Source organism: Chlorocebus sabaeus, chromosome 8 (genome assembly GCF_047675955.1).
Source record: "Chlorocebus sabaeus isolate Y175 chromosome 8, mChlSab1.0.hap1, whole genome shotgun sequence".
In the NCBI taxonomy this organism is placed as follows: Eukaryota; Metazoa; Chordata; class Mammalia; order Primates; family Cercopithecidae; genus Chlorocebus; species Chlorocebus sabaeus.
In genome coordinates this window covers 148,468,579-148,492,722 of record NC_132911.1, presented here as the reverse complement: position 1 = coordinate 148,492,722, position 24,144 = coordinate 148,468,579, and the positions used below count along the sequence as shown (strand labels likewise).

General features: G+C 48.4%; 2 protein-coding genes across 5 annotated transcripts in view; one reads left to right on the top strand and one right to left on the bottom strand.

Annotated features, from left to right (window-relative positions):
• Positions 1 to 24,144, bottom strand: part of ZNF7 (zinc finger protein 7) — a 322,126-nt gene that overhangs the window by 55,830 nt on the left and 242,152 nt on the right. The window lies entirely within an intron of this gene.
• On the top strand, positions 81 to 17,337 carry ZNF34 (zinc finger protein 34). 3 transcript variants are annotated; one of them, XM_008001992.3, is made up of 6 exons: positions 81 to 2,402; positions 9,878 to 9,926; positions 11,058 to 11,144; positions 11,373 to 11,499; positions 11,965 to 12,084; positions 14,939 to 17,337. In XM_008001992.3, exons 3-6 carry the CDS (start codon positions 11,112 to 11,114, stop codon positions 16,297 to 16,299), a joined length of 1,641 nt encoding a protein of 546 aa, XP_008000183.3. In that variant the 5' UTR covers positions 81 to 2,402; positions 9,878 to 9,926; positions 11,058 to 11,111; the 3' UTR covers positions 16,300 to 17,337. The 3 variants fall into 3 exon arrangements, with proteins under 3 accessions (XP_008000183.3, XP_037855845.2, XP_037855846.2); XM_037999917.2 differs by having other exon boundaries at positions 81 to 4,369; XM_037999918.2 differs by lacking the exon at positions 11,965 to 12,084.

Below are 24,144 nucleotides of genomic sequence, written 5' to 3'. Positions count from 1 at the left end.
CATGGTTTCAAAGGGAGGGGTCCCTGCTGGGAGGATTTCTGTGGGATCCCCCTGGTTGGTACTGGGAGGAAGGTAGACTACTGGAGTAGACCACCAATGAGTGGTGGAAGCTTGAAGGAAAAGTCTGCAACTAGAAATGAGGTGCAGGTACCCTGGGCAAGACCCTTGCTTCCCCACAGAGGGGACCAAGACACTTAGGTGGGTGACTCAGTACCATGGCTTGCAGTGCTTGGATGTAAGCACTCATTTCACGTATGACGAAACTGAGGAACAGGAAACAGAATAGGACACAATCATGAGCCTGGTGTTCTGGACCATACCCTCACTCTGCCAGCTCACTGCTAACTTGCTCAGCACCTGAGGCGTTCCTTTGCCTGCAGTCTTTTGGCTACATCCTTCCCGTCCATACTGGGTACAGCCCTGCTGATGTCAGTGTGTTTTTGTAAAGTCACTGCCAGGGATACTGGGCTTGCAGGTGTCTGTCTTGCACTGAGAACTTGGGATGGGCCTGGAGGAACGTGGGAAAGACACCCTGTCTACAGCCGGGAAGTTATTCCTATCCTGGCCTTTACCATTCTGTTCTGCAGACGACTGGGAGCACCCTGTATGCATTCCCACCCTGCCATGGTGGGGAGTGGTCACTGACTAGAGGGTTCTGGGTGCTTTTTCCTGTGGGTGGAGCCTCATGCCTTACCTCATTTTCTAGCCTGATAGTGACAGGTGAGGTTGAGGTGGTGATTGAGTGTGGGGTCCCAGGTCACTGCTGATATTGCTGAACAAAGGGATGAATGTATGCAGTGCGTGTATGGGGATCCCAGGGCATCCAAGAGTCCCTTCACCCATCCACCCAGAGCCATATACTGCAGAGAAACTAACCAGGAACAGCCCCCAAAGCTGCATTGATTACCTTATTCTGAGCACATGGCCTTTCCCTACTGGCAGGGGCAGATACCTTCCTTCTCTATAGCTTTGGTAGTGACAAGTGAGGCTGAGGGTGGTGATTCTGAGTGGAATCAGGTTGGAAGTGTCAGGGAACCGCCCCCTGCAATGGGAGGGCAAGTAAGCTAGTTGCCCTCACAAGGCAGGTGGAGGGGCTTCCTGTTTGGCCATAGCCCATGGCATCTTGTCCCTTAACCACAACGAGGAGATGCCAGGACAGCATCCTATCAGCGCTTTCACACAAGGAAGTTCCACCAGCAAATGCAGCAACTGCAGATTATTTCCCCTAAGAACACTCCTGTGGAACTGCAGCAGGCAGAATGAGGCATGGTGTGCTCTGCCTATAGACTTGGAGAGCGCCTGGCAGGTGAGAATAGGCCACCTTAGGCTTCCATGGTCACTCTGGGATGACTCCTAAGTGGCTACACGGTGGCCCCTGACTGTCATGGTCCACGCTGTTTCTAGAGTGAACCTTACCCCCATTTCATGATCTTGCTTTCCTCATCCTGCTGGCATGGCCCCACCTGTCTTTGGGCGCCCACCACACCTAGGCAGTGACCCAGCAGGGCCTGTTTATTTTAGACAGGCTCTCGTTATTGCCAGGCTGGTCTCAAGCCCCTGGCCTCATGTGGTCCTCCCACTCCAGCCCTGACCCCCCCCCCCCCAGTAGCGAGGGGACCTGGTTTAGATCCACTGTCATTCGCAAGGCTGGTCCCAGGGTCCTAGGTGATTGGTCGAGAAAGAATCCAGGAGGGCGGTGTTTCCTCCTGAAGGATGGAGGGGCATCTAGAAAGAGGGTTTTGGGAAAGCACTAGATGCTTAGCTTGGCCATAAGCGGTCACTGCTTTTCTGCTCCCTTCTGGGCAAAGTGGATGCAGGGCTTGGCCGAAGGACCGGCCATCAGGGAAAGTTTGCTCCAGAAGCAGCTCAGGCACCCGAAAACCCTTTCTCCAGAGTGGACACTGGGCACCATTTACAGGAGTCAGGGATGAGGGGCCATGGGTTAAACCCAAGACAGGCTGCTTTGGCCAGTAAGCATCCTCTCTTAGCCCCAAGGAAGGGTGCGGTTCCCGTTAGAAACTGTAAAGGAAAGGACCTAGTTCGTTCTTGTTTGTGGCACATTTCGTGGCTCATTAGGGAGAGAATTTATCAGAAAAAGGGAAAGACTAATGTTTTCGACTCTGACCATCGCCCCAGTTCTGAGGCCTCCGGGCCGTGGCTTCGGACTGCCAGCCGGTGGCAGCGTTCTGCTTTACGGCTTTGCCATTCGCGGGTCCCCGGAGCCTTACTGCGAGCCAGGAAGGTGGGCAGCCGAGACGCGGCGTCCTAGCTTCCCAGAGCGGCCCGGACGGCGCCTCGGACCCGGACAGTTGGCTGACGTCACTTCCGGATCGGCTCCGATTGGCGGGGCGGGAGGGCCGAACGGGCGAGGTTGGGCGGCCGTGCTGCTCCGCGGTGCTGAGGTGAGTGTGAGCCCGGCGGGGGCGGGCGCGCGGGGCGCAGACCTTACCCTGCGCGCTGCGCCCGTGCCCGGTTGTCTTGCGGTGCTCCAGGCCTGGGTCCGTCCCGCCATCAGCGGCACTTCCTGTTCCAGGGACCCGGGACAAGGCCTTGAGTACGGACTGCGCCTCGCCGCCCTCTCCCAGCCCCGGGGTCGCTCCTCACGGGGCTCCTTCCGCCTTCGAGCCCTTCACAGCTCCCTTGCCCCACGCTGGCCCCCCTGGACTCCTGCCGCACAGGGCGGCTTCTGCGTCCCGATGCGCTCCAGACCCCTTGGTACCAGCGGCCCGAGGCCTCATCCCGGCTCCCTCCCACGCCCCTCTCCTGTCAGCTTTTCAGGGGCGGGGTCGTGCGTCTCTCGGTCCTCCCAGCCCTCTGCGGGTGCCGCCCCTCCTGCATTTAGCGTCTGCGCTCCTCCATGCTGCTCCCTCTGCTGGTGCCTTCCCTCCACCCCACCCTCCTCGCGTGTAGCGCTCCGAGGCCTTTCTCCCCGCAGCCAGGCAGCCAGGTTTTTGTTTCCCCTTTTTCTTTTTTCTTTCTTTTCCTTCTTTTCTTTCTTTCCTTTCTCTCTTTTCCTTTTTCTGAGACGGAGCCTCGCTCTGTCGCCCAGGCTGGAGTGCAATGGCGCGATCTCGGCTCAATGCAACCTCCGTCTCCCGGGTTGAAGCAATTCTCCTGTCTCAGCCTCCAGAGTAGCTGGGATTACAGGCGCTCGCCACCACGCCCGGCTAATTTTTGTGTTTTTAGTAGAGATGGGGTTTAACCATGTTGGCCAGGCTGGTCTCGAACTCGTGACTTCAAGTGATCCGCCCGCCCCAGCCTCCCAAAGTGCTGGCATTACAGGCGTGAGCCACTGCGCCCAGTCTCGTTTTCTTGTATCTCTACATACCTAATATTGTTTTTGTCTCTTAAAAATCTACATATGTATGTCTGAGTGCGGTGGCTCATGCCTGCAGTCCCAGCACTTTGGGAGACGGAGGCGGGCGGATCACGAGGTCCGGAGATCGAGACCATCCTGGCTAACGGTGAAACCCCGTCTCTACTAAAAAATACAAAAAAATTAACCGGGCGTGGTGGCGGGCGCCTGTAGTCCCAGCTACTCGGGAGGCTGAGGCAGGAGAATGGCGTGAACTGGAGAGGCAGAGCTTACAGTGAGCTGAGATCGCGCCACTGCACTCCAGCCCCGGCGATGGAGCAAGACTCCGTCTCAAAAAAAAAACAAAAACTACGTATGTATTATACTGTGGATATTCTATACCTGACAGTTTTTCTCAGCCTTATAACTGCTCTGTCTCCTTGACATTACTTTTCACCACTGTGACTTTGCCTATAGACGCTGAAGTTTTTTCTTCTTCTACACAGGCACATGGTAACATTCTTGTGTTTTTCTTGTGTGCCTTAGCAAGTCTCCATAGAGTACATACTTTTTTTTTTTTTTTTTTTTTTTTGAGAGGGAGTCTGGCTCTGTGGCCCAGGCTAGAGTGCAGTGAGAGTACATACTTTGAGTTAGGTTTCCCCACAGAGAGTTTTGCAGGGTTTCAGTTCTACCAAGTAGGGCCAGGTGTATTTCTAGAGTCACTGTACCAGTTTACGGTGTCCTCAACATTTGATTTTATGAAGTATTTTATATTTCCCCAATCTATGGGGAGAATCTGGTTTTACTTTACTTTTTTTTTTTTTAATTAAAAAATTAGAGATGGGGGGGTCTCACTATGTTGCCCAGGCTGGAGTGCAGTGGCCACTCATAGGCGTGATCCCACTACTGATCAGCACGGGAGTTTTGACCTGCCCTGTTTCCCACCTGAGCTGGTTCACCCCTCCTTAGGCAACATGGTGGTCCCCTGCTCCCCGATGTCACCATATTGATGCCGAACCTAGTGGGGACACCCAGTTGGCATAGCACACTGCAGCCCAGAACTCCCAGGTTCAGGTGAGCCTCCTGCCTCAGCCTGCTGAGTAGCCCCTGGGACTACAGGGTTTGCCAGGTCCTATCCTGTGTTCATTTGTTCAAAATTGTGACATTTTTCTTATTAAAAAAATTTTAAAATATATTCTGTATATTTATGCTTTGTTACATGTTTGCAAATATCTTTCATTCTCTAGCTTGTCTGCTTGCCTTTTAATTTTGTGGTGTGTTGTATAGAATCCTTTTTCTTTTTTTTTTTGAGACAGGGTCTTGCTTGGGCTGGAGTGTAGTGACATAATCTTGGCTCACTGCAGCCTCCATCTCCCACTCTAAGGCGATCCTTTTACCTCAGCCACCTGAGGTTTTGCCTGGGACCACAGGCTCACACCACCACGTCGGCTAGTTTTTGTAGAGCTGCGGTTTCACCATGTTACCCAGGCTGGTTTCCTACTCCTGAGCTCAAGCAATCTGCCCACCTCCGCCTCCCAAAGCACTGAGATTACAGGTGTGAGTCACCATGCCTGGCCTTTTTTCCTTTTTAATGGAATCAAACAATCGTTTTCTTTGTAGGCTTTTATTATTTATTTACTTATTTACATTTTTATGTATTTTTTTGAGACAGAGTCTTGCTCGATCACCCAAGCTGGAGTGCAGTGGCATGGTCTTGGCTCACTGCAACCTCCACCTCCCTGGTTCAAGTGATTCTTCTGCCTCAGCCTCCCGAGTAGCTGGGATTGCAGGTGCGCGCCACCACACCTGGCTAATTTTTGTATTTTTAGTAGAGACAGGGTTTTACCATCTTGGCTAGGCTGGTCTTGAACTCCTGACCTCGTGATCCACCCACCTCAGCCTCCCAAAGTGCTGGGATTACAGGCGTGAGCCAGCACACCCGGCCTTTTTTTTTTTTTTTTTTTTTTTAATGTTTAAGTCTTTAACCTGCCCGAAATATTTGTGTACCATAGAAGGCAGGGAACTAATTTTCTTTTCCAATGGAAAACCAGTTGTGCCAATACCATTTATTGTCCTTCTTCATTGCCATTGATATTGCAGGTATATTAACATATGCATAGATGTCTTCCATTATCTTTTTTCCTATACTTAAACTTCACTTTCCATTACCATAGCCTAAGTCTCAGTATCTAGTAGGGCACACCCTTGTCTCCTTCAGTTATTTTTTTGGTATTGCCTTAGGTAATCTTTTTTTTTTTTTTTTTTTTGAAACAGAGTCTTGCTCTGTCTTCCAGGCTGGAGTGCAGTGGTGTGATCTCGGCTCACTGCAAGCTCCGCCTTCGGGGTTCACGCCATTCTTGGGACTACAGGTGCATGCTACCACACGTGTCTAATTTTTTTGTATTTTTAGTAGAGACGGGGTTGCACCACGTTAGCCAGGATGGTCTCGATCTCCTGACCTGGTGATGGGCCCGCCTCAGCCTCCCAAAGTGCTGGGATTACAGGCGTGAGCCACTGTGCCCAGCCACACTGCCTTAGCTAATCTTAGATCGTTACTATTTCATGTGATATTTGGAGTCATTTCTGTCAGATATCATGTCCTGTTGAAATGCTTACTGTAATCGCACAGAATAAATTTAACTTGGGGAGAATTGATATCTTTATATTATTGAGCCCTCCTATTTAGAAACATGGTCTGTTTCTGCATAAACGTTTCTAAGGTATTTCAATAAAGTTTTATTATAATGTCCATTACATACATATCTTTTTTTAAGACTTAACGTACTGCATAGTTTTTGTAGCTATTGTGAATGGTCAGTTTTCGGTTGCTGATTGCTAACGAATAGGAGTGGTATTAATTATTCTGTATTGACCTTGTTTGTGGCAATGCTGTTGAACTCCTGTCATCCCAACAGTGGATTGATACTCTTGGATTTTCTATGTAGATTGTTTTTATCATTCTCAAAGAATGACGAGTTTGTCTTTTTTCTTCTGATCCTTGTAGCTCATATTTCTTTTTTCTGTGACTTACTGCGTTGGCTAGGATGTTGAATAGCAGCGGGCTCTGAGAGAGAACATCCCTCTCTTGTCACTGACTCTACTGCACATGCTTCTAATGTGTCCTCTTAGTGTTGTGAACACAAACTTGAATGCATGGAACCCCAGGATCCCTGAGCCACACTCTGAGAACTATTGCTACGCCTCCCGGGGTCAAGTGATCCTCTCACCTCAGCCTCCCGAGTAGCTGGGACTACAGGCATGTGCCACCAAGCCCTGCTAAGTTTTTAAATTTTTCGTAGGGATGGGGTCTCAGTATATTGCCCAGGCTGAGCTTGAACTCCTGGGCTCAAGCAGTCTTCCCGTCTTGGCTTCCCAAAGTATGGAGATTACAGGCATGAGCCAACCATACCTGGCCTTTTGCTCTTTTTTTTTTTTAATCTATTTGAAATTATTATTATTTTTTTTAACCTAGGAGCATAGATTCAAACTGCCCTAAATACACACTCTTTCCTTTTTTGTTCTTGGTAGCATTTCCTTTTCTACTTTTCCATCTATTTTCTTTTTTTTTTTTTTTTGAGGTAGGCCCTGGCTCTGACTCTGGCTCTGTCACCCCAGCTGGAGTGCAGTGGTATGATCTCGACTCACTGCAGCTTCTGCCTCCTGGGCTCAAGCGATCCTCCCACCTCAGCCTCCCAAGTAGCTGGGACTACAAGCACATGCCACCATGCCTGGCTAATTTTTGTATTTTTTGTAGAGAGGGGTTTTGCCATGTTGCACAGGCTGGTCTTGAACTCCTGGGCTCAAGAGATCCACTCACCCTGGCCTTCCAAAGTGCTGAGATTACAGGCATGAGCAACTGTGCACAGCCCCTTTTCCATCTTTTTTTGTTTCCTTTATTGGATTTGCCAGGTGTTTGTGTACTTTATTAGCATTTTCAAAGAATGACCATAGAGATTGCTTTCTGTTTCTTTAAATTGTGTTTTGTTTTCTTTCATGTTCTTTCCTTGAATTTCTTTTTTTTTTTTTTTTTTTTTTTTGAGACGGAGTCTCGCTCTATCGCCCAGGCTGGAGTGCAGTGGCTCAATCTCGGCTCACTGCAAGCTCCGCCTCCCGGGTTCCCGCCATTCTCCTGCCTCAGCCTCCCAAGTAGCTGGAACTACAGGCGCCGCCACCTCACCCGGCTAGTTTTTTGTATTTTTTTAGTAGAGACGGGGTTTCACCGTGTTAGCCAGGATGGTCTCGATCTCCTGACCTCGTGATCCGCCCGTCTCGGCCTCCCAAAGTGCTGGGATTACAGGCTTGAGCCACCGCGCCCGGCCCTTTCCTTGAATTTCTTTCTTTCTTTCTTTCTTTTTTTTTGAGACGGAGTCTCGCACTGTGCTCGATCTCGGCTCACTGCTACCTCCGCCACCTGAGTTCACGCAATTCTCCTGCCTCAGCCTCCCAAGTAGCTGGGATTACAGGTGCACACCACCACGCCCAGCTAATTTTTTGTATTTTTAGTAGAGATGGGGTTTCACTGTGTTGGTCAGACTGGTCTCAAACTCCTGACCTCACGATCCGCCTGCCTCAGCTTCCCAAAGTGCTGGGATTACAGGCGTGAGCCACGGCGCCCAGCCCTCCTTGAGTTACTTTCTTATTCTGCATCTGATTTCTTTTATTTTCTTTTTTTTTGTTTTTGTTTTTGTTTTTGGACAGAGTCTCACTCTGTCATCCAGACTGGAAAGTGCAGTGATGTAATCTCAACTCACTGCAACCTCCACCTCTTGGATTCAAGTGATCCTCCTGCCCCAGCCTCCCAAGTTGCTGGGATTACAGGTTCACACCACCATTTCCGGCTAAGTTTTGTATTTATTTATTTATTTATTTTTGAGTGGAAGTCTCGCTCTGTGGCCAGGCTGGAGTGCAGTGGTGCGATCTCGGCTCACTGCAACCTCTGCCTCCCAGTTTCCAGAGATTCTCCTGCCTCAGCCTACTGAGTAGCTGGGATTATAGGTGCCTGCCACCATGCCCGGCTAGTTTTTGTATTTTTAGTAGAGACAGGGTTTCAACAAGTTGGCCAGGGTGGTCTCGATCTCTTGACCTCGTGATCCGCCCGTCTTGGCCTCCCAAAGTGCTGGGATTACAGGCGTGAGCCACTGCACCCAGCCCCAAGTTCTGTATTTTTCAGTAGAGATGGGATTTCACCATGTTGGCCAGGCTGGTCTTGAACTCCGGACCTCAAGTGATCCACCCGCCTCGGCCTCCCAAATTACTGGGATTGTAGGCATGAGCCACAGCGTGCATTTGATTTCTTGCTGAATATTTAGATTATTTATTTTAGTCTTTCCTGTTAAAATGAGTCTATTAAGGATGCGCAGTTTTCTTTAGGTAGGCTTGGTTCTGTTTCCACTTTAGTTTCCATTTCTGTATTCTTCTGGAGAGAGGGTAACTTTTCGTCGTATATTTCTAATATAACAACAATATGGGTAGGAATTATTTTGCCAATGATATATTCCTTTGGGATTTGTTGAAACTTTCTCTGTTGCTCTTTTTTTGGTAATGTTCAGTATGTTGAAAAAAAAGTGTGTTCTCTATGCTTTAAGCATGAGATTCTTTACTTGACCCACTTGTTTCTGAGGGAAGCATGTTAAAAATCTTGACTGGGCACGGTGGCTCACGCCTGTAATCCCAGCACACTGGGAGGCCAAGACGGGCGGATCACGAGGTCAGGAGATCGAGGCCATCCTGGCTAACACGGTAAAACCCCGTCTCTACTAAAAATAAAAAAAAATTAAACGCACCTGTGGTCCCAGCTACTCGGGAGGCTGAGGCAGGAGAATGGTGTGAACCCGGGAGGCAGAGCTTGCAGTGAGCCGAGATCACGCCACCGTACTCTAGCCTGGGCAACAGAGCGAGACTCCGTCTTTAAAAAAAAAAAAAAAAAACTCATTCCAGAGGAGGATTTACCAGTTCCTCTTTGATAGATCAATACCTGTTTGTAATTATTAAAGCTTTTTGGTGGACTTTTAGTAATATGCATTTTTAAAAATTCCTATTAGTGATTTTTGCTTTCTTTTGTTTTTTCTTTTTTTGGAGACAAAGTCTTGCTCTTGTCCCCCAGGCTGGAGTGCAGTGGCGCGATCTCGGCTCACTGCAACCTCCACCTCCCAGGTTCAAGCGATTCTTCTGCCTCAGCCTCCTGAGTAGCTGGGATTACAGGTGCCTGCCACTGCGCCCAGCTAATTTTTGTATTTTAGTAGAGACAAGGTTTCACCATGTTGGCCAGGCTGGTCTCCAACTCCTGGCCTCAGGTGATCCGCCCGCCCCAGCCTCCCAGAGTGCTGGGATTCCAGGCATGAGCCACCGTACATGGCCTGGCCTGTTCTTTCTTGACTATGGTGCTGGTTCCATGGGCTTGTGCAGTTGGTGATGATCCACTGAACTGTGTACTCAGGATTTGTCAACTTTTATAATATAAATATACCTCAATAAAAAGCTTTAAAGATATAGAAAAGGTATGTAGCTACCACAGCTTTATTTTAACTAGCGTTTGATCTAATATTTACTGATATTTAGCCTTTCTGTGTTATTTTATTTTAGGCCAAATAGTTGCATCATGTGTACCTAATCCAAGAGTCTCACGCTTCTGGTAAGTGAGTCAACCTTATTTTACTTGTTTATTTTGAGACAGGATTTTGCTTTGTCCCCCAGGCTGGAGTGCAGTGGTGTGATCACAGCTCACTGCAGCCTCTACTTCCTGGGCCCAAGTGATCCTCCCACCTCAGCCTCCCAAGTAGCTGGGACTACAAGTGTGTGCCATCACAGCCGGCTAATTTTTTCTTTTCTTTGGTAGCATTGAGGTCTCCCTACGTTGCCCAGGCTTGTCTCAAATTCCTGGGCTCAAGCTATCCTCCCGCCTCAGCCTCCTAAAGCGCTAGGATTATAGATGTGAGCCACCGAGCCTGGCCCCTTCTATCATTTAAATTTTCTTCCTTAGCCCTTAACATTTTGTCTTCATTCTTCCATGTAAAGTGAATGAGTATTGTTGTTTTCCTCCTGAATGAGATAGATTAGCATGCCAGAGAGGAGGAGGGGGATAGACAGCCCAAGGGCAGCAGGTAGTAGAGGTGAGACTGGAGGCTGGGCACTTTGGTGCACTCCTGTAATCCCAGCACTTTGGGAGGCCGAGGCAAGAAGATTGTTTGAGCTCAAGAGTTCAAGACCAGCCTGGGCAACATGGCGAAACCCCATCTCTACAAAAAAATACAAAAATTAACCGGGTGTGACTGTTGGGGTGATCAGACCCAACACCAGGCTGTGGGGGCTGTGAAGTCTGGCGGGGTCAAAGGAGAAAAGACAGGTTAAGAGTACACAAGGTGGGCCCAGGGGGCCAGTGCTAGTATGGAGGCTGCGAAGGCCCTGAGCTCTGGGAGCCCACACTATTTAATGGTGATCAAACAAAGAAGCAGATGGTGAGGACGTGCATATGTGAGGGTAGACAGGTGAGGACATGAGGATGTGGGGGTAGAAAGGTAGTGGTGCATCAAGCGTGGCTATGATGGTTTAGCATTTTCTTTGATGCATATGTAATATGCTCTGCTACCTGAGATAATGGGGAACTTGTTTACTAGCCTGGGAGGCCAGTTAGCAGTACCCCCATGGGGATGGGTGGGGGTGGACCAGTGAGGCAGGCAGGGCTGTTTATGGCAGCACCAAGTAGCCTGAGCTGTGGAAGAAGGGGCCAGACTGGGCCTCCACTTGTTCTGTTCTCTTCCCTCAGCACCTGAGTGAGCAGCTCCTGTGCCCCGCCCTCAGAAAGCCCAACCCTTAGGCAATGGCGGCCTTGTTCCTGTCTGCCTCACCCCAGGTGAGTATCTGTCCTCCTGGGAGGTGTGAAATCTTTACCCAGGGCTTTCCTTGGCAAACACTGTCAGGTGTCTCTGGTTTGGGGTGCTGACATGATGGTAGGGGTGACCCTGGGACCCCCATGCAGCCCCCCACTGTGCTGGTGCCTTTAGCATGCTTCTGCTGCCTCCCTGCCCCTGCCAGCCCATTCTGGACCACACCTGGGCTATAGCAGTCGCTGTCATTCCAGGCTGAGGTGACCTTCGAGGATGTGGCTGTGTTCCTCTCTCGGGAGGAATGGGGCCGCCTGGGCCCTGCTCAGAGGGGCCTCTACAGGGACGTGATGCTGGAGACCTACGGGAACCTAGTCTCACTGGGTAAGGCCCTCACTAGAACTCAGCTCTGGGAACAGCCCTGGGTGCTAAGGGCTCAGCAGAGGCTGGGCTGGGGGCCTCACCCCCTGGGCACAGAGGTAGGTGATGACCTTTATCTCAGGTAGGCACCTGATCTGAGAAGATGAGGGGAGGGGCAGTGCTGGGACCTTCCTGAGTCAGCCCTTCCCTTCCCTCTCGCTCCAGGTCCCAGGCAGACCCCTCCCTGGTGGGACGGGGGGACCGGGGTCAGGGGTGGAGTTGCACACCTCCTAGTGGAGGGAACCCCTGAGCTCTTGTTCCCTTACGCTCAGGACTGCCCCAACCCAATCTCAGTGCCCTCCAGAGGGTGTCCAGGCTTCCATCACCCCCTCTGCTTGTGCCTCCCTTACCCTGCTGCCCCAGGGTGAGACGGCACTAAGTGCTGCCCTGTGTCCTTGGTACCAACCCCAGTCCCTGTCTCCTTCCCAGGAGTAGGACCTGCAGGCCCCAAGCCTGGAGTGATCTCGCAGTTGGAGCGAGGGGATGAGCCCTGGGTCCTGGATGTTCAGGGCACCTCTGGGAGAGAGCACCTGAAAGTCAACAGCCCAGGTGCGTGAGGGGGTCTGCTCCCCAACTCAAGTCACCGAATGAGCATTTGTTAGGGTCCAGTGTGTCTGTTTAATGAATCAGGAGTCTGCGGGGAAGATGCATTGGGGCTAGCACAGGAGGCCTGACGGTGGCCTTTGCTGAAGCCCAGGTCACCTCTCTCAGTCTGGGCACCTTGGTGGGGAGATTATTGAGCAGAATCTCTCCGGGGCAGCATTTCTGTGGAAAACAGGAATGGACAGTCCAGGCAAGGTCCCGTGTAGAGGGGAGTGAGTAGGTGCAGACCATGGGTGCTGTAAGGGGAGGTTAGGGTCTGCAGAACCCCACAGAACCCTGCCCTCCAGAGCTTATGCCAGACAATGAGGGCCTAGTGATGGAGACCTATTACTTAATTCCCCTCTCTTCTAAATTAATACACTACGGAAAAGTGAGAGAGTACACATCCTCCTGAATCTCACCGCCCAGACACAGTTGTGTTGTAGGGTATTCCTTTTCTAGCACTGGCCTTTCCACTGTTATGTATGGACACAGCCTTTATTTATTTATTTTTTTTGAGACAGGGTCGCCCTCTATCACCCAGGCTGGAGTGCAGTGGTATGATCATGGCTCACTGCAGCCTTGACCTCAAGCGATCCTCCCATCTCAGCCTCCCGAGTAACTGGGACCACAGGCATGTCATGTGCCACTCACACTAAGTTTTGATTTTTTTACAGACGAGGTTTCACTATGTTGCCCAGACTGGTCTTGAACTCCTGGGCTCAAGCGATCCTCTCACCTTGGCCTTCCAAAGTGCTGGGATTACAGGTGTGAGCCACTGCCATTGCACCTGGGCCAGACACTGCCCTTTTTTTTTTTTTTTTGAGACAGAGTCTTGCTCTGTCGCCCAGGCTGGAGTGCAGTGGCGCAATCTCGGCTCACTGCAGCCTCCACCTCCCAGTTTCAAGTGATTCTCCTGCCTCAGCCTCCTGAGTAGCTGGGACTATAGGTGCCTGCCACCACGCTTGGCTAATGTATGTATTTTTAGTAGAGACAGCATTTCACTGTGTTGCCCAGGCTGGTCTCGAACCCCTGGGCTCCAGTGATCCTTCCACCTTGGCCTCCCAAAGTGCTGGGATTGCAGGTGTGAGCCATTCTTTTTTTTTTTTTTTTTTTGAGACAGAGTCTTGCTCTGTTGCCCAAGCTGGAGTGCAGTAGTGCGATCTCGGCTCAGTGCAACCTCCGCCTCCTGGGTTTAAGCAATTATTCTGCCTCAGCCTCCCGAGTAGCTGGGACTACAGGTACACGCCACCACGCCTGGCTAGTTTTTGTATTTTTAGTAGAGATGGGGTTTCACCATATTGGCCAGGCTGGTCTCAAGTTCCTGACCTTGTGATCCACCTGCCTTGGCCACCCAAAGTGCTGGGATTACAGGCGTGAGCCACCATGCCTGGCTGACACTGCCTCTTAACAGGAATGATAGTGCGTTCTGCCGTGCAGATACGGAATGTGTTTCCATTTCTGTGCGCATGAGTCTCAGTCATGTCTTCACTGGAAGTGCAGGCCAAAAGATTGGATAGCTCTGCTGGTCACCTTTTTGCATGTGTCTGATGATATCCTAGGAAGGAACCACTGGCTCAAAGGACTTCTTATTTTGTAAATTTGCTTATTTGAATGTAAATATCTGTAGAAATAGGACAAACCCTAAGTTTACAACTCAGTGAATTTTTATGAAAAATCATCCTTCAGATTAAAATACAGACTGTTTCAGCTCCCCAGGAGCTCCCTGGCTCTCCTCTGTCATTTCCCACTGCTCCCCACAGGGGTCGTCTTTCTGACTCCTGTCACAAGAGGTCGCTTCCTCCTTTGGATTTTTCTGTCTAGACGCACACAGGGCATCTTTTGCTGAACGTTGTGAGAGCTGCTTGTGTTTCTTGGAGCAGCAGTGTGGTCTGTTTGGTTGCCATTGTTCTATTGTATGAACATACCACAATTTATGTTCCCTTCTACTTGTGGAGGACATTCAGTTGTCCAGGTTTGGGGTTGTACAGGACTGCTGTGGACGCTCTTGTGCATGGATCTCTCCGGTGCCCGGAATGCATTTCTGGTGCGTGTGTACCTGCGAGCAGAGCGCTGAGTCAGCGTGTTCATAGAGCCACTTTAGATAAGGTTGCCAAACCGTCCCCCACAGCAGCAGCTCCAGCACAGGCTCCTGTAGCAGTATGTGAGCACTGTCTGCTGCACATCTTGGCCGATGTTGGTGTTCATCACCTGTTCATGTGTGGTGCAGAGCCAGGCAAGGGGTGGAAGGATAGACCCCTTAGGACTAGGAAGGGAGCAGTAATCAAAGTGGCAGTCATGAGATGCTTGCACCTGGAACTCTCTGCGCTGGGCACTGGGCTGAGTTCTTCATGGTCAGTCTGTTGTATTACTCTATTTTGTTCTCATGAGTGCCATGTGGCCACAGATGGAGAAATCAAGGCTCAGAAAGGTAGGTGAGTTGTTGCCTCAGGTGACTCAGCTGGCAAGTAGGGGCCAGGACTAATCAATCCTGAGTGTGGCTGCTGGTATCATTCTCTGAGGGGCCATGTGGCAGGACCCCACTTGGGTACTTGTCACTCCCCATTCTTGGGGAGTGGCCACCCAGGAGAAGTTTGTTGTGTGAGTGTCAAATCAAAGAAGGAGTGAGTGAGGGAAGGGCCACATGACTGCGGCCCTAGGTGAGCTGCATAAGCCTCTGAGCTCCAGACTCTCATCTTTGCAAGGTTGTTGTGACTTTGGAGATGATCAAATCAGTACACCACAGGTGGCCAGCAGCATCTCATGCCTGCCTTCCAGAGTCAGAGCAGGTGACCCTTAGATGTTCTGTTTTTTGTTTCAGCTCTTGGGACCAGAACTGAGTACAAGGAGTTGACTTCACGGGAGACATTTGGTAAGGAAGAACTAGGCCAGCTGAGGGGGATTTTTCCCCAGGGATCTGAGCCGGTAGAAGCCTGTGACCACATCAGGAAGGCAGAGGGGAGCCTGGAAAAGCTGGAGCAGAGAGGCCCCAGGGCAGTCACACTGACCAACGGCGAGAGCAGCGGGGGGTCTGGGGGAAGCCTCAGGTTGGTGTCACGACCTGTTCCCGATCAGAGCCCTCACAAATGTGATATATGCGAGCAAAGTTTTGAACAGAGATCCTATCTCAACAACCATAAGCGCATACACAGGTCAAAAAAAACAAAGACAGTTCGTGACTCTGGGGAAATCTTGAGTGCAAACTTAGTTGTTAAAGAAGATCAGAAGATTCCTACTGGGAAAAAATTGCATTATTGCAGTTACTGTGGGAAAACATTCAGGTACAGTGCCAACCTTGTCAAGCATCAGCGGCTTCACAGCGAAGAGAAGCCCTACAAATGTGATGAGTGTGGGAAAGCCTTCAGCCAGAGCTGTGAGTTCATCAACCACCGAAGGATGCACTCAGGAGAGATTCCCTACCGGTGTGACGAGTGTGGTAAGACATTCACCCGGAGGCCCAACCTCATGAAGCACCAGAGGATTCACACTGGGGAGAAACCCTACAAGTGTGGTGAGTGTGGGAAACACTTTAGCGCCTACTCTTCCCTTATTTATCACCAGAGGATCCACACTGGAGAGAAACCCTATAAATGTAATGACTGTGGGAAAGCCTTCAGTGATGGCTCAATCCTTATCCGCCATCGTCGGACTCACACTGGAGAGAAGCCATTTGAGTGCAAGGAATGTGGCAAGGGCTTTACCCAAAGTTCTAACCTTATCCAACATCAGAGAATTCACACTGGAGAGAAACCCTATAAATGTAATGAATGTGAGAAAGCTTTCATTCAAAAAACCAAACTTGTGGAACATCAGAGAAGCCACACTGGAGAGAAGCCCTATGAATGCAATGACTGTGGCAAAGTTTTCAGCCAGAGCACACACCTCATCCAGCATCAGAGAATTCACACAGGAGAAAAGCCCTACAAGTGCAGCGAGTGTGGGAAGGCCTTCCACAACAGTTCCAGACTCATTCACCACCAGAGGTTGCACCACGGAGAGAAACCCTACAAATGCAGTGATTGCAAGAAAGCCTTCAGCCAGAGCACTTACTTGATTCAGCACCGGAGGATCCACACCGGGGAGAAGCCCTACAAGTGCAGTGAGTGTGGGAAGGCCTTCCGGCACAGTTCCAACATGTGTCAGCATCAGCGGATTCACCTCCGGGAGGACTTCTCCGTGTAACAGTGGAGAAGTGTCTGAGGGCAGAGTCCAGCCGAGCACTTCCTGCATGCACCCCCGGCACCTGACTCTGCCCTGTATTGATTATCCACACGATGTTTTCACAGGGTGAAAGGACATTTCTCATTAAACAAACCTCTTTTCTTAAATGAAATGCAGTGCATGTTCATTTTAGAGAAATTGAGAGAGAAAAGTGAGCGAAACGAAGCTCCTGTAATCTCCCCCACTTAGAAAAAGAATTCATTGCTGCTGATTTAGGAAAGTTTTCTTTGAGACATACTGGAGAGCATTTTAAAAAGAAAATACTGTAATGCTTGTCATTGCAGCACCTAGGATCTTCACTTTTGCTATTTCCTCAATATCAGAAAATTCACACTGAAGATAATACCACATATTTTAACATTTTTACATATTGTAAATTTAAAAACATCGGCCAGGTGTGGTGGCTCACGCCTGTAATCCCAGCATTTTGAGAGGCCAAGGTGGGTGGATCACCTGAGGTCAGGAGTCCAAGACCATCCTGGCCAACATGGTGAAACCCTGTCTCTACTAAAAATACAAAAATTAGCTGGGTGTGGTGGTGGGCGCCTGTAATCCCAGCTACTCGGGAGGCTGAGGCAGGAGAATTGCTTGAACCTGGGAGGCAGAGGTTGCAGTGAGCCGAGATTGTGCCTCTGTACTCCAGCCTGGGTGACAGAGTGAGACTCCGTCTCAAAAAATAAATGAAACAAACATATCATTCATACTTTTTATGTCAGTAGAGTTGAGGTTGCCTTTTTTATTGTGGTGAAATAACTATAACATGAAATTTACAATTTTAACCATTTTTAAGTGTACAATTCAGTGGCATTGAGTACATTCATGGTGTTGTGTAACCATCACCACTGTGTATTTCCAGAACTGTTTCATTCCAAACAAACTGTGTACCTGTTAACAATAACTCTTCATTTCCCCTTCTCCCTGCTATATTCCAAACAAACTGTGTACCTGTTAACAATAACTCTTCATTTCCCCTTCTCCCTGCTATATTCCAAACAAACTGTGTACCTGTTAACAATAACTCTTCATTTCCCTTTCTCCCTGCTATATTCCAAACAAACTGTGTACCTGTTAACAATAACTCTTCATTTCCCCTTCTCCCTGCTATATTCCAAACTGTGTACCTGTTAACAATAACTCTTCATTTCCCCTTCTCCCTGCTATATTCCAAACAAACTGTGTACCTCTTAACAATAACTCTTCATTTCCCCTTCTCCCTGCTATATTCCAAACAAACTGTGTACCTCTTAACAATAACTCTTCATTTCCCCTTCTCCCTGCTATATTCCAAACAAACTGTGTACCTATTAACAATAACTCTTCATTTCCCCTTCTCCCTGCTATATTCCAAACAAACTGTGTACCTGTTAACAATAACTCTTCATTTCCCCCTTCTCCCTGCTATATTCCAAACAAACTGTGTACCTGTTAACAATAACTCTTCATTTCCCCTTCTCCCTGCTATATTCCAAACAAACTGTGTACCTCTTAACAATAACTCTTCATTTCCCCTTCTCCCTGCTATATTCCAAACAAACTGTGTACCTCTTAACAATAACTCTTCATTTCCCCCTTCTCCCTGCTACTGGTAACCTCAATTCTATTTTCTGTTTCTTTGCATTTGCCTATTCTGGGAACATAAATATGTGTGGAAACATGTAATCTGTGTTACTTTCTGTCTGGCTTAGTTCATTCAGCATAACGTTTTCAAGGGGTTTCTGTGTGTTGTATCCTGTTTCAGAACTCCATTTCTTTTTTTTTTTTTTTTTTTTTTTTGAGACTGGGTCTTATTCTCACCCAGGCTGAAGTGCAATGGCATGATCTTGGCTCTGCAACTTCACCCTCCCAGGTTCAAGCAACTCTTTCACCTTACCCTCTTGAGTAGCTGGGACCATAGGCACATGCCACCATGCCTGGCTAATTTTTATAGTTTTTGGTAGAGATGGGGTTTCACCATGTTGCTCAGGCTGGTTTCGAACTCCTGTCCTCAAGTGATCCCCACCTTGGCCTCCCAAAGTGCTGGGTTTGCAGGCATGAGCCACTGTGCCTGGCCTCGATTACTTTTATCTTTTTTAGATGGAGTCTCGCTCTGTCATCAGGCTGGAGTGCAGTGGTGCGATCTCGGCTCACTGCAACCTCCACCTTCCGGGTTCAAGCAATTCTCCTGCCTCAGCCTCCTGAGTAGCTGGGACTACAGGTACGCAGTACCCCACCCAGCTAATTTTTTATTTTTGGTAGAGATGGGGTTTCACCATGTTGGCCAGGATGGTCTCGATCTTTTGACCTCGTGATCCGCCCGGCTCAGCCTCCCAAAGTGCTGGGATTATAGGTGTGATCCACTGTGCCTGGCCTCCATTACTTTTTATAACCAAGTAATATTCCATTGTATATATATAGCACATTTTGTTTATCCATTCATTTGTTGTTGGACACTTGGGTGTTCCTACATTTTGCCTGTTGTAAGTAGTGCTAGTGTGAACATTGGTGTAAAAATGTTTTTGAATCCCTACTTGAAGTACTTTTAGCTCTATACCTAGGAGTGAAGTAGCTGAATCATACAGTAATTTAACTGTTTTGTCCTGGCATGGTGGCTCATGCCTGTAATCCCAACACTTTGGGAGGCTGAGATGGGCAGATCTCTTGAGGTCAGGAGTTGGAGAACAGCCTGGCCAACATGGTGAAACCTGTCTCTACTAAAAATAGAAAAATTAGCCAGGCGTGGTGGTGCTTGCCTGTAGTCCCAGCTACTCGGGAGGCTGAGGCAGGAGAATCGCTTGAACCTGGGAGGTGGAGGTTGCAGTGAGCCGAGATAACACCACTGCACTCCAGCCTGGGTGACAGAGTGACACTCCATCTCAAAAGAAAAAAATATATATGGTAATGATTTAACTTTCTGAGGCATGGTCAAACTGTTCTCCACAGCGGCTGTTCTGTTTTACATCCCCACCAGCAAAGCACAACGGTTCCAGTTCTGCATCCTTGCCAACTTGATATCTTCTGCCTGTTTGATAATAGGCATCTTAATGGCGTGAAGTAGTATCTCACTGTGGTTCGGGTTGCGTCTTCCTAATGTTGAGCATCTTTGTAGGTTCTTATTGACCATTTGTATATTTTCTTCGGAGATATCGCTGTTCAAATTTGCCCATTTGTATATTTTCTTCGGAGATATCGCTATTCAAGTTTGCCCATTTTTGAATTTGGCTCTTTGGTTTTTGTTGTTGAGTTTTAGGAGTTCTTTATGTATTTTAGATATGAATTCCTTATTAGATATATGATTTGCAAATATTTTCTCCCATTCTGTTGGTTGCCTTTTCTCTCTCTTGATTGTTTCCTTTGGTGCACAAAAGTTTCCATTCTGATGAAGTTTAATTCACTTATTTTTTTTCTTTTGTTGCCTCTGCTTTGGGTGTCATATGCAAAAAGTCATGGCCAAGTCCCCGGTAGTGAAGCTTTTCCATTATATTTTCTTCAAAGAGTTTTTCAGTTTTTGTTTGGTTTAGTTTGGGGTTTTCTTGTTTGTTTGTTTTTGTTTTTGAGACAGAGCTTCACTCTCATTGCCCAGGCTGGAGTGCAGTGGCACAATGTCGGCTCACTGCAATCTCCGCCTCCCAGGTTCAAGTGATTCTCCTGTCTCAGCCTCCCAAGTAGCTGGAATTACAGGTGCCCACTACCAGACCTGGCTAATTTTTGTATTTTTAGTAGAGAGAGGGGGCTTTGCCGTGTTGGCCAGGCTGGTCTTGAACTCCTGACCTCAAGTGATCCACCCACCTTGGCTTTCCAAAGTGCTGGGATTACAGGTGTGAGCCACTACGCCCAGCGGTGTTTGGTTTGGCTTTGAAACAGTTGTCTAGGCTGGAATGCAGTGGCGCAATCTTGGCTCACTGCAATTTCTACCTCCTGGGTTCAAGCGATTCTTCTGCCTCAGCCTCCCGAGCAACTGGGATTACAGGTGTGCACCACCACACCCAGCTAATTTTTGTATTTTTAGTAGAGACAGGGTTTCACCATGTTGGCCAGGCTGGTCTGGAACTCCTGACCTCAAGTGGTCCACTTGCCTCAGCCTAACAAAGTGCTGGGATTATAAGCATGAGCCACCACATCCAGCCGAGTTTTTACTTCTGAGTATTACATTGCTGGGAGTGGTAGCTCACACCTGTAATCCCAGCACTTTGGGAGGCTAAGGCGGGCGCATCTCGAGGTCAAGAGATCGAGACCATCCTGGCTAACACGGTGAACTCCCACCTCTACTAAAAATACAAAAAATTAGCTGGGCATGGTGGCATGCACCTGTAGTCCCAGCTAGTTGGGAGGCTGAGGCAGGAGAATCACTTGCACCAGGGAGCCGAAGGTTGCAGTGAGCCGAGATCGCGCCATTGCACTCCAGCCTGGGCAACAGAGTGAGACTTCATCTCCAAAAAAAAAAATATTGCATTTTGGTCTTTGATCCATTTTGAGCTAATTTTAAAAATAGAGTGTAAGGTAAGTGCCCAGCTTCTTTTTTTTCTTTTTGTGTGTGGATACCAGTTTTCCCAGCAGTATCTTTATTTATTTATTTATTTATTTATTTATTTATTTATTTATTTATTTATTTTGAGTTGGAGTCTTGCTCTCTGTCACCCAGGCTGGAGTTCAGTTCTTGCCTATTGTAAGTAGTGCTAGTGTGAACATTGGTGTAAAAATATGTTTTTGAATCCCTACTTGAAATACTTTTAGCTCTATCCCTAGGAGTGAAGTAGCTGAATCATACAGTAATTTAACTGTTTTGTCCAGGCATGGTGGCTCACGCCTGTAATCCCAGCACTTTGGGAGGCTGAGATGGGCGGATCCATCCATTTATTATGTGTTCTTTAACTTCTTTCAGTGATCTTTTGCAGTTTTTTTGCAACCTCCGCTTCCCAGGTTCAAGTAATTCTTCTGCCTCAGCCTCCTTAGTAGCTGGGATTATAGGCATACACCACCATTCCCAGCTAATTTTTGTATTTTTAGTAAAGACAGGGCTTCACCACATTGCACAGACTGCTCTTGAACTCCTGACCTCAAGTGATCCACCTGTGTTGGCCTCCCAAAGTGCTGGGATTACAGGCTGAGCTATTGTGCCCAGCCAATATCTATTGAATAGACTTTCTTTTTCCAATTGAATGATGTATTAGTCAGTTTGGGCTGCCATAAGAAAATACTACAGACTGGGTGGCTTGGCATAAGCAACAGAAATTTATTTCTCACAATTCTGGAGGCTAGGAAGATAAGGTACCAGCCTGTTCAGTTCTCAGTGAGGGTTCTCTTCCTGGTTTGCAGATGGCCTCCTTCTTGCTGTGTTCTCACATGGTGGAGAGAGACAGATCTCTGGTATCTCTTCTCTTTTAGAGGCACCAGCTCTATTGCATTAGGGCCCCACCTTATGGTCTCATTTAACCTATATCACCTTCTCACAGCCACTCTCCCCACCTTGGGGGTTGGGGCTTCAACATACAAAATTTGGTGGGACACAAACATGACAAAGGGTCCAAGCATCCTTGCTGAAAATCAATTGATAATATACGCAAGGGTTTATTTCATGGCTCTCTTGTATTATGTTTTATTTCCTATCATGCCAGTATCACTTTTTTTTTTTTTATTGTAGCTTTGTATTAAGTGTTGAGGAAGTGTGAGTCCTCCAACTTTGTTCTTTTTCAAGATTGTTTTGGCTATTTGGGGTCACTTGCCATTCCATATGAAGTTCAGGATAGGTCCTAGTTTTCTTTGAAGCAGGATCTCTCTGTCACCCAGGCTGGAGTGCCATGGCACAAACTCAGCTCACTGCAGCCTCGACCTCATGGGCTCAAGTGACCTTTCCCGCTCGGCTTCCTGAGTAGCTGGGACCACAGGTGCGTGGCACTGTGCCCAGTTAAGGGTTTTTCTATATGTACCAAAAACACCATTAAGATTGTGGTAGGTATTGAATCTGTAGATCACTTTGGGTAGTGTTGTCACCTTAACAATGTGAAGTCTTCCAATCCATGAACAGCGAGTGTATTTCCATTTATGTGTTCTTTAACTTCTTTCAGTGATCTTTTGTAGTTTTTCAATTTATGAGGCTTTTGCCTCTTGATTATATGTATTCCTGAATATTTTATTCATTTTAATGCTCTTGTGAATGGAATTGTTTTCCTTAATTTTTTTCTTTTTTTTTTTTTTTTTGAGATAGAGTCTCACTCTGTCACCCAGGCTGGACTGCAGTGGTGCAATCTCGGCTCCCTGCAACCTCCACCTCCCAGGTTCAAGTGACTCTCTGCCTCAGCCTCCTGGGTAGCTGAGATTACAGGCCTGCGCCACCATGCCCAGCTAATTTTTTTTTTCTTGGTACTTTTTTTTTTTTTTTTTGAGACAGAGTCTTGCTCTGTCACCCAGGCTGGAGTGCAGTGACCTGATCTCTGATCACTGCAAGCTCCGTCTCCCAGGTTCACGCCATTCTCCTGCCTCAGCCTCCCGAGTAGCTGGGACTACAGGCGCCCACCACCACGCCTGGCTAATTTTTTGTATTTTCAGTAGAGACGGGGTTTTACCATATTAGCCAGGATGGTCTCGATCTCCTGACCTCATGATCCACCTGCCTCAGCCTCCCTAAATGCTGGGATTACAGGCTTGACATCGAATGATCTGCCCACCTTGGCCTCTCAAAGTGCTGGGATTAAAGGCATGAGCTATCGTGCCCGGACTTTTTTTTTTTTTTTTTTTTTTTTGAGACAGAGTCTCACCCTGTCGCCCAGGCTGGAATACAGTGGTGTGATCTCAGCTCACTGTAACCTCCACCTACCAGGTTCAAGCGATTCTCCTGCCTCAGCTTAATGAGTAGCTGGGACTACAAGCACCTGCCATCACACCCGGCTAATTTTTGTATTTTTAGTAGACATGGGGTTTCGCCATTTTGGCCAGGCTGGTCTCGAACTCCTGACCTCAGGTGATGCACCCGCCTTGGCCTCCCAAAGTGCTGGGATTATAGGTGTGAGCCACCATGCCGAACCTGGCTCTGTTTTTTCAAGTTATGTCTCCTCCTAATGTATCCCACTACTGCCTTCTCCAGAGCTGGCTTCCCTCTTCTCACCTGGGAAGGAGCATCTCTGTGTGTGTGTATTTTCAGTCTGTGGAACATCTGGCAGCCATGGCTCTTCCTCTCTCTCCAGCTAGAAGATCAGGTCAGGTTTGAGGCCTAGAAATTCTGCTGGCAGAGAAGGAAACACAACAGGTGTATTTCTGCTGAGAACCAAAGCCTATGGTCTGCAGAGACCAGGCAGAGAGATTCAGCTGGACCAGGTAGGAAGGCCCACGATGGTGGAATAGGTAGGGGCTCTAAAGATAAAACTATGTCCGGGGTGGGGAGGGATGGGGGTGACTCATGGCTGAGGGAGAAAGAAGGGCAAAGGGAGAAAAGAGTGCAAGGTGATTAAGAGGTTCAGACTCTGGCTGGGTGCAATGGCTCATGCCTGTAATCCCAGCAGTTTGGGAGGCTGAGGCAGGAGGATCATTTGAGCCCAGGAGTTTGAGACCAGCCTGGGCAACAGAGTGAGACCCTGTCTCTACAAAGAACCAAAAAATTAGCCAGGCCTGGTGGCTAGTGCCTGTAGTCCCAGCTACATGGGAGGCAGAGGTGGGAGGGTCACTTGAGCCTGGGAGGTTGAGGCTGCAGTGAGCCATGATTGTGCCACTGCACGCCAGCCTGGGCGACAGAATGAAATCCTGCCTCAAAAAAGAAAAATTCAGATTCATCAGGACTATACCAAATCGTGCTGGGGAGACAGAAAGTCCTGCCAAGCATGAGTGGAATTCTGTGGT

Excerpts from the sequence above, each read along its gene's own strand:
- ZNF34 (XM_008001992.3), top strand. The coding sequence starts at position 11,112 with ATGGCGGCCTTGTTCCTGTCTGCCTCACCCCAG. Across the intron at positions 11,145-11,372 it reads TCCTGTCTGCCTCACCCCAG|GCTGAGGTGACCTTCGAGGA; the intron begins GTGAGTATCTGT and ends CTGTCATTCCAG. Across the intron at positions 12,085-14,938 it reads CCTGAAAGTCAACAGCCCAG|CTCTTGGGACCAGAACTGAG; the intron begins GTGCGTGAGGGG and ends TTTTTGTTTCAG.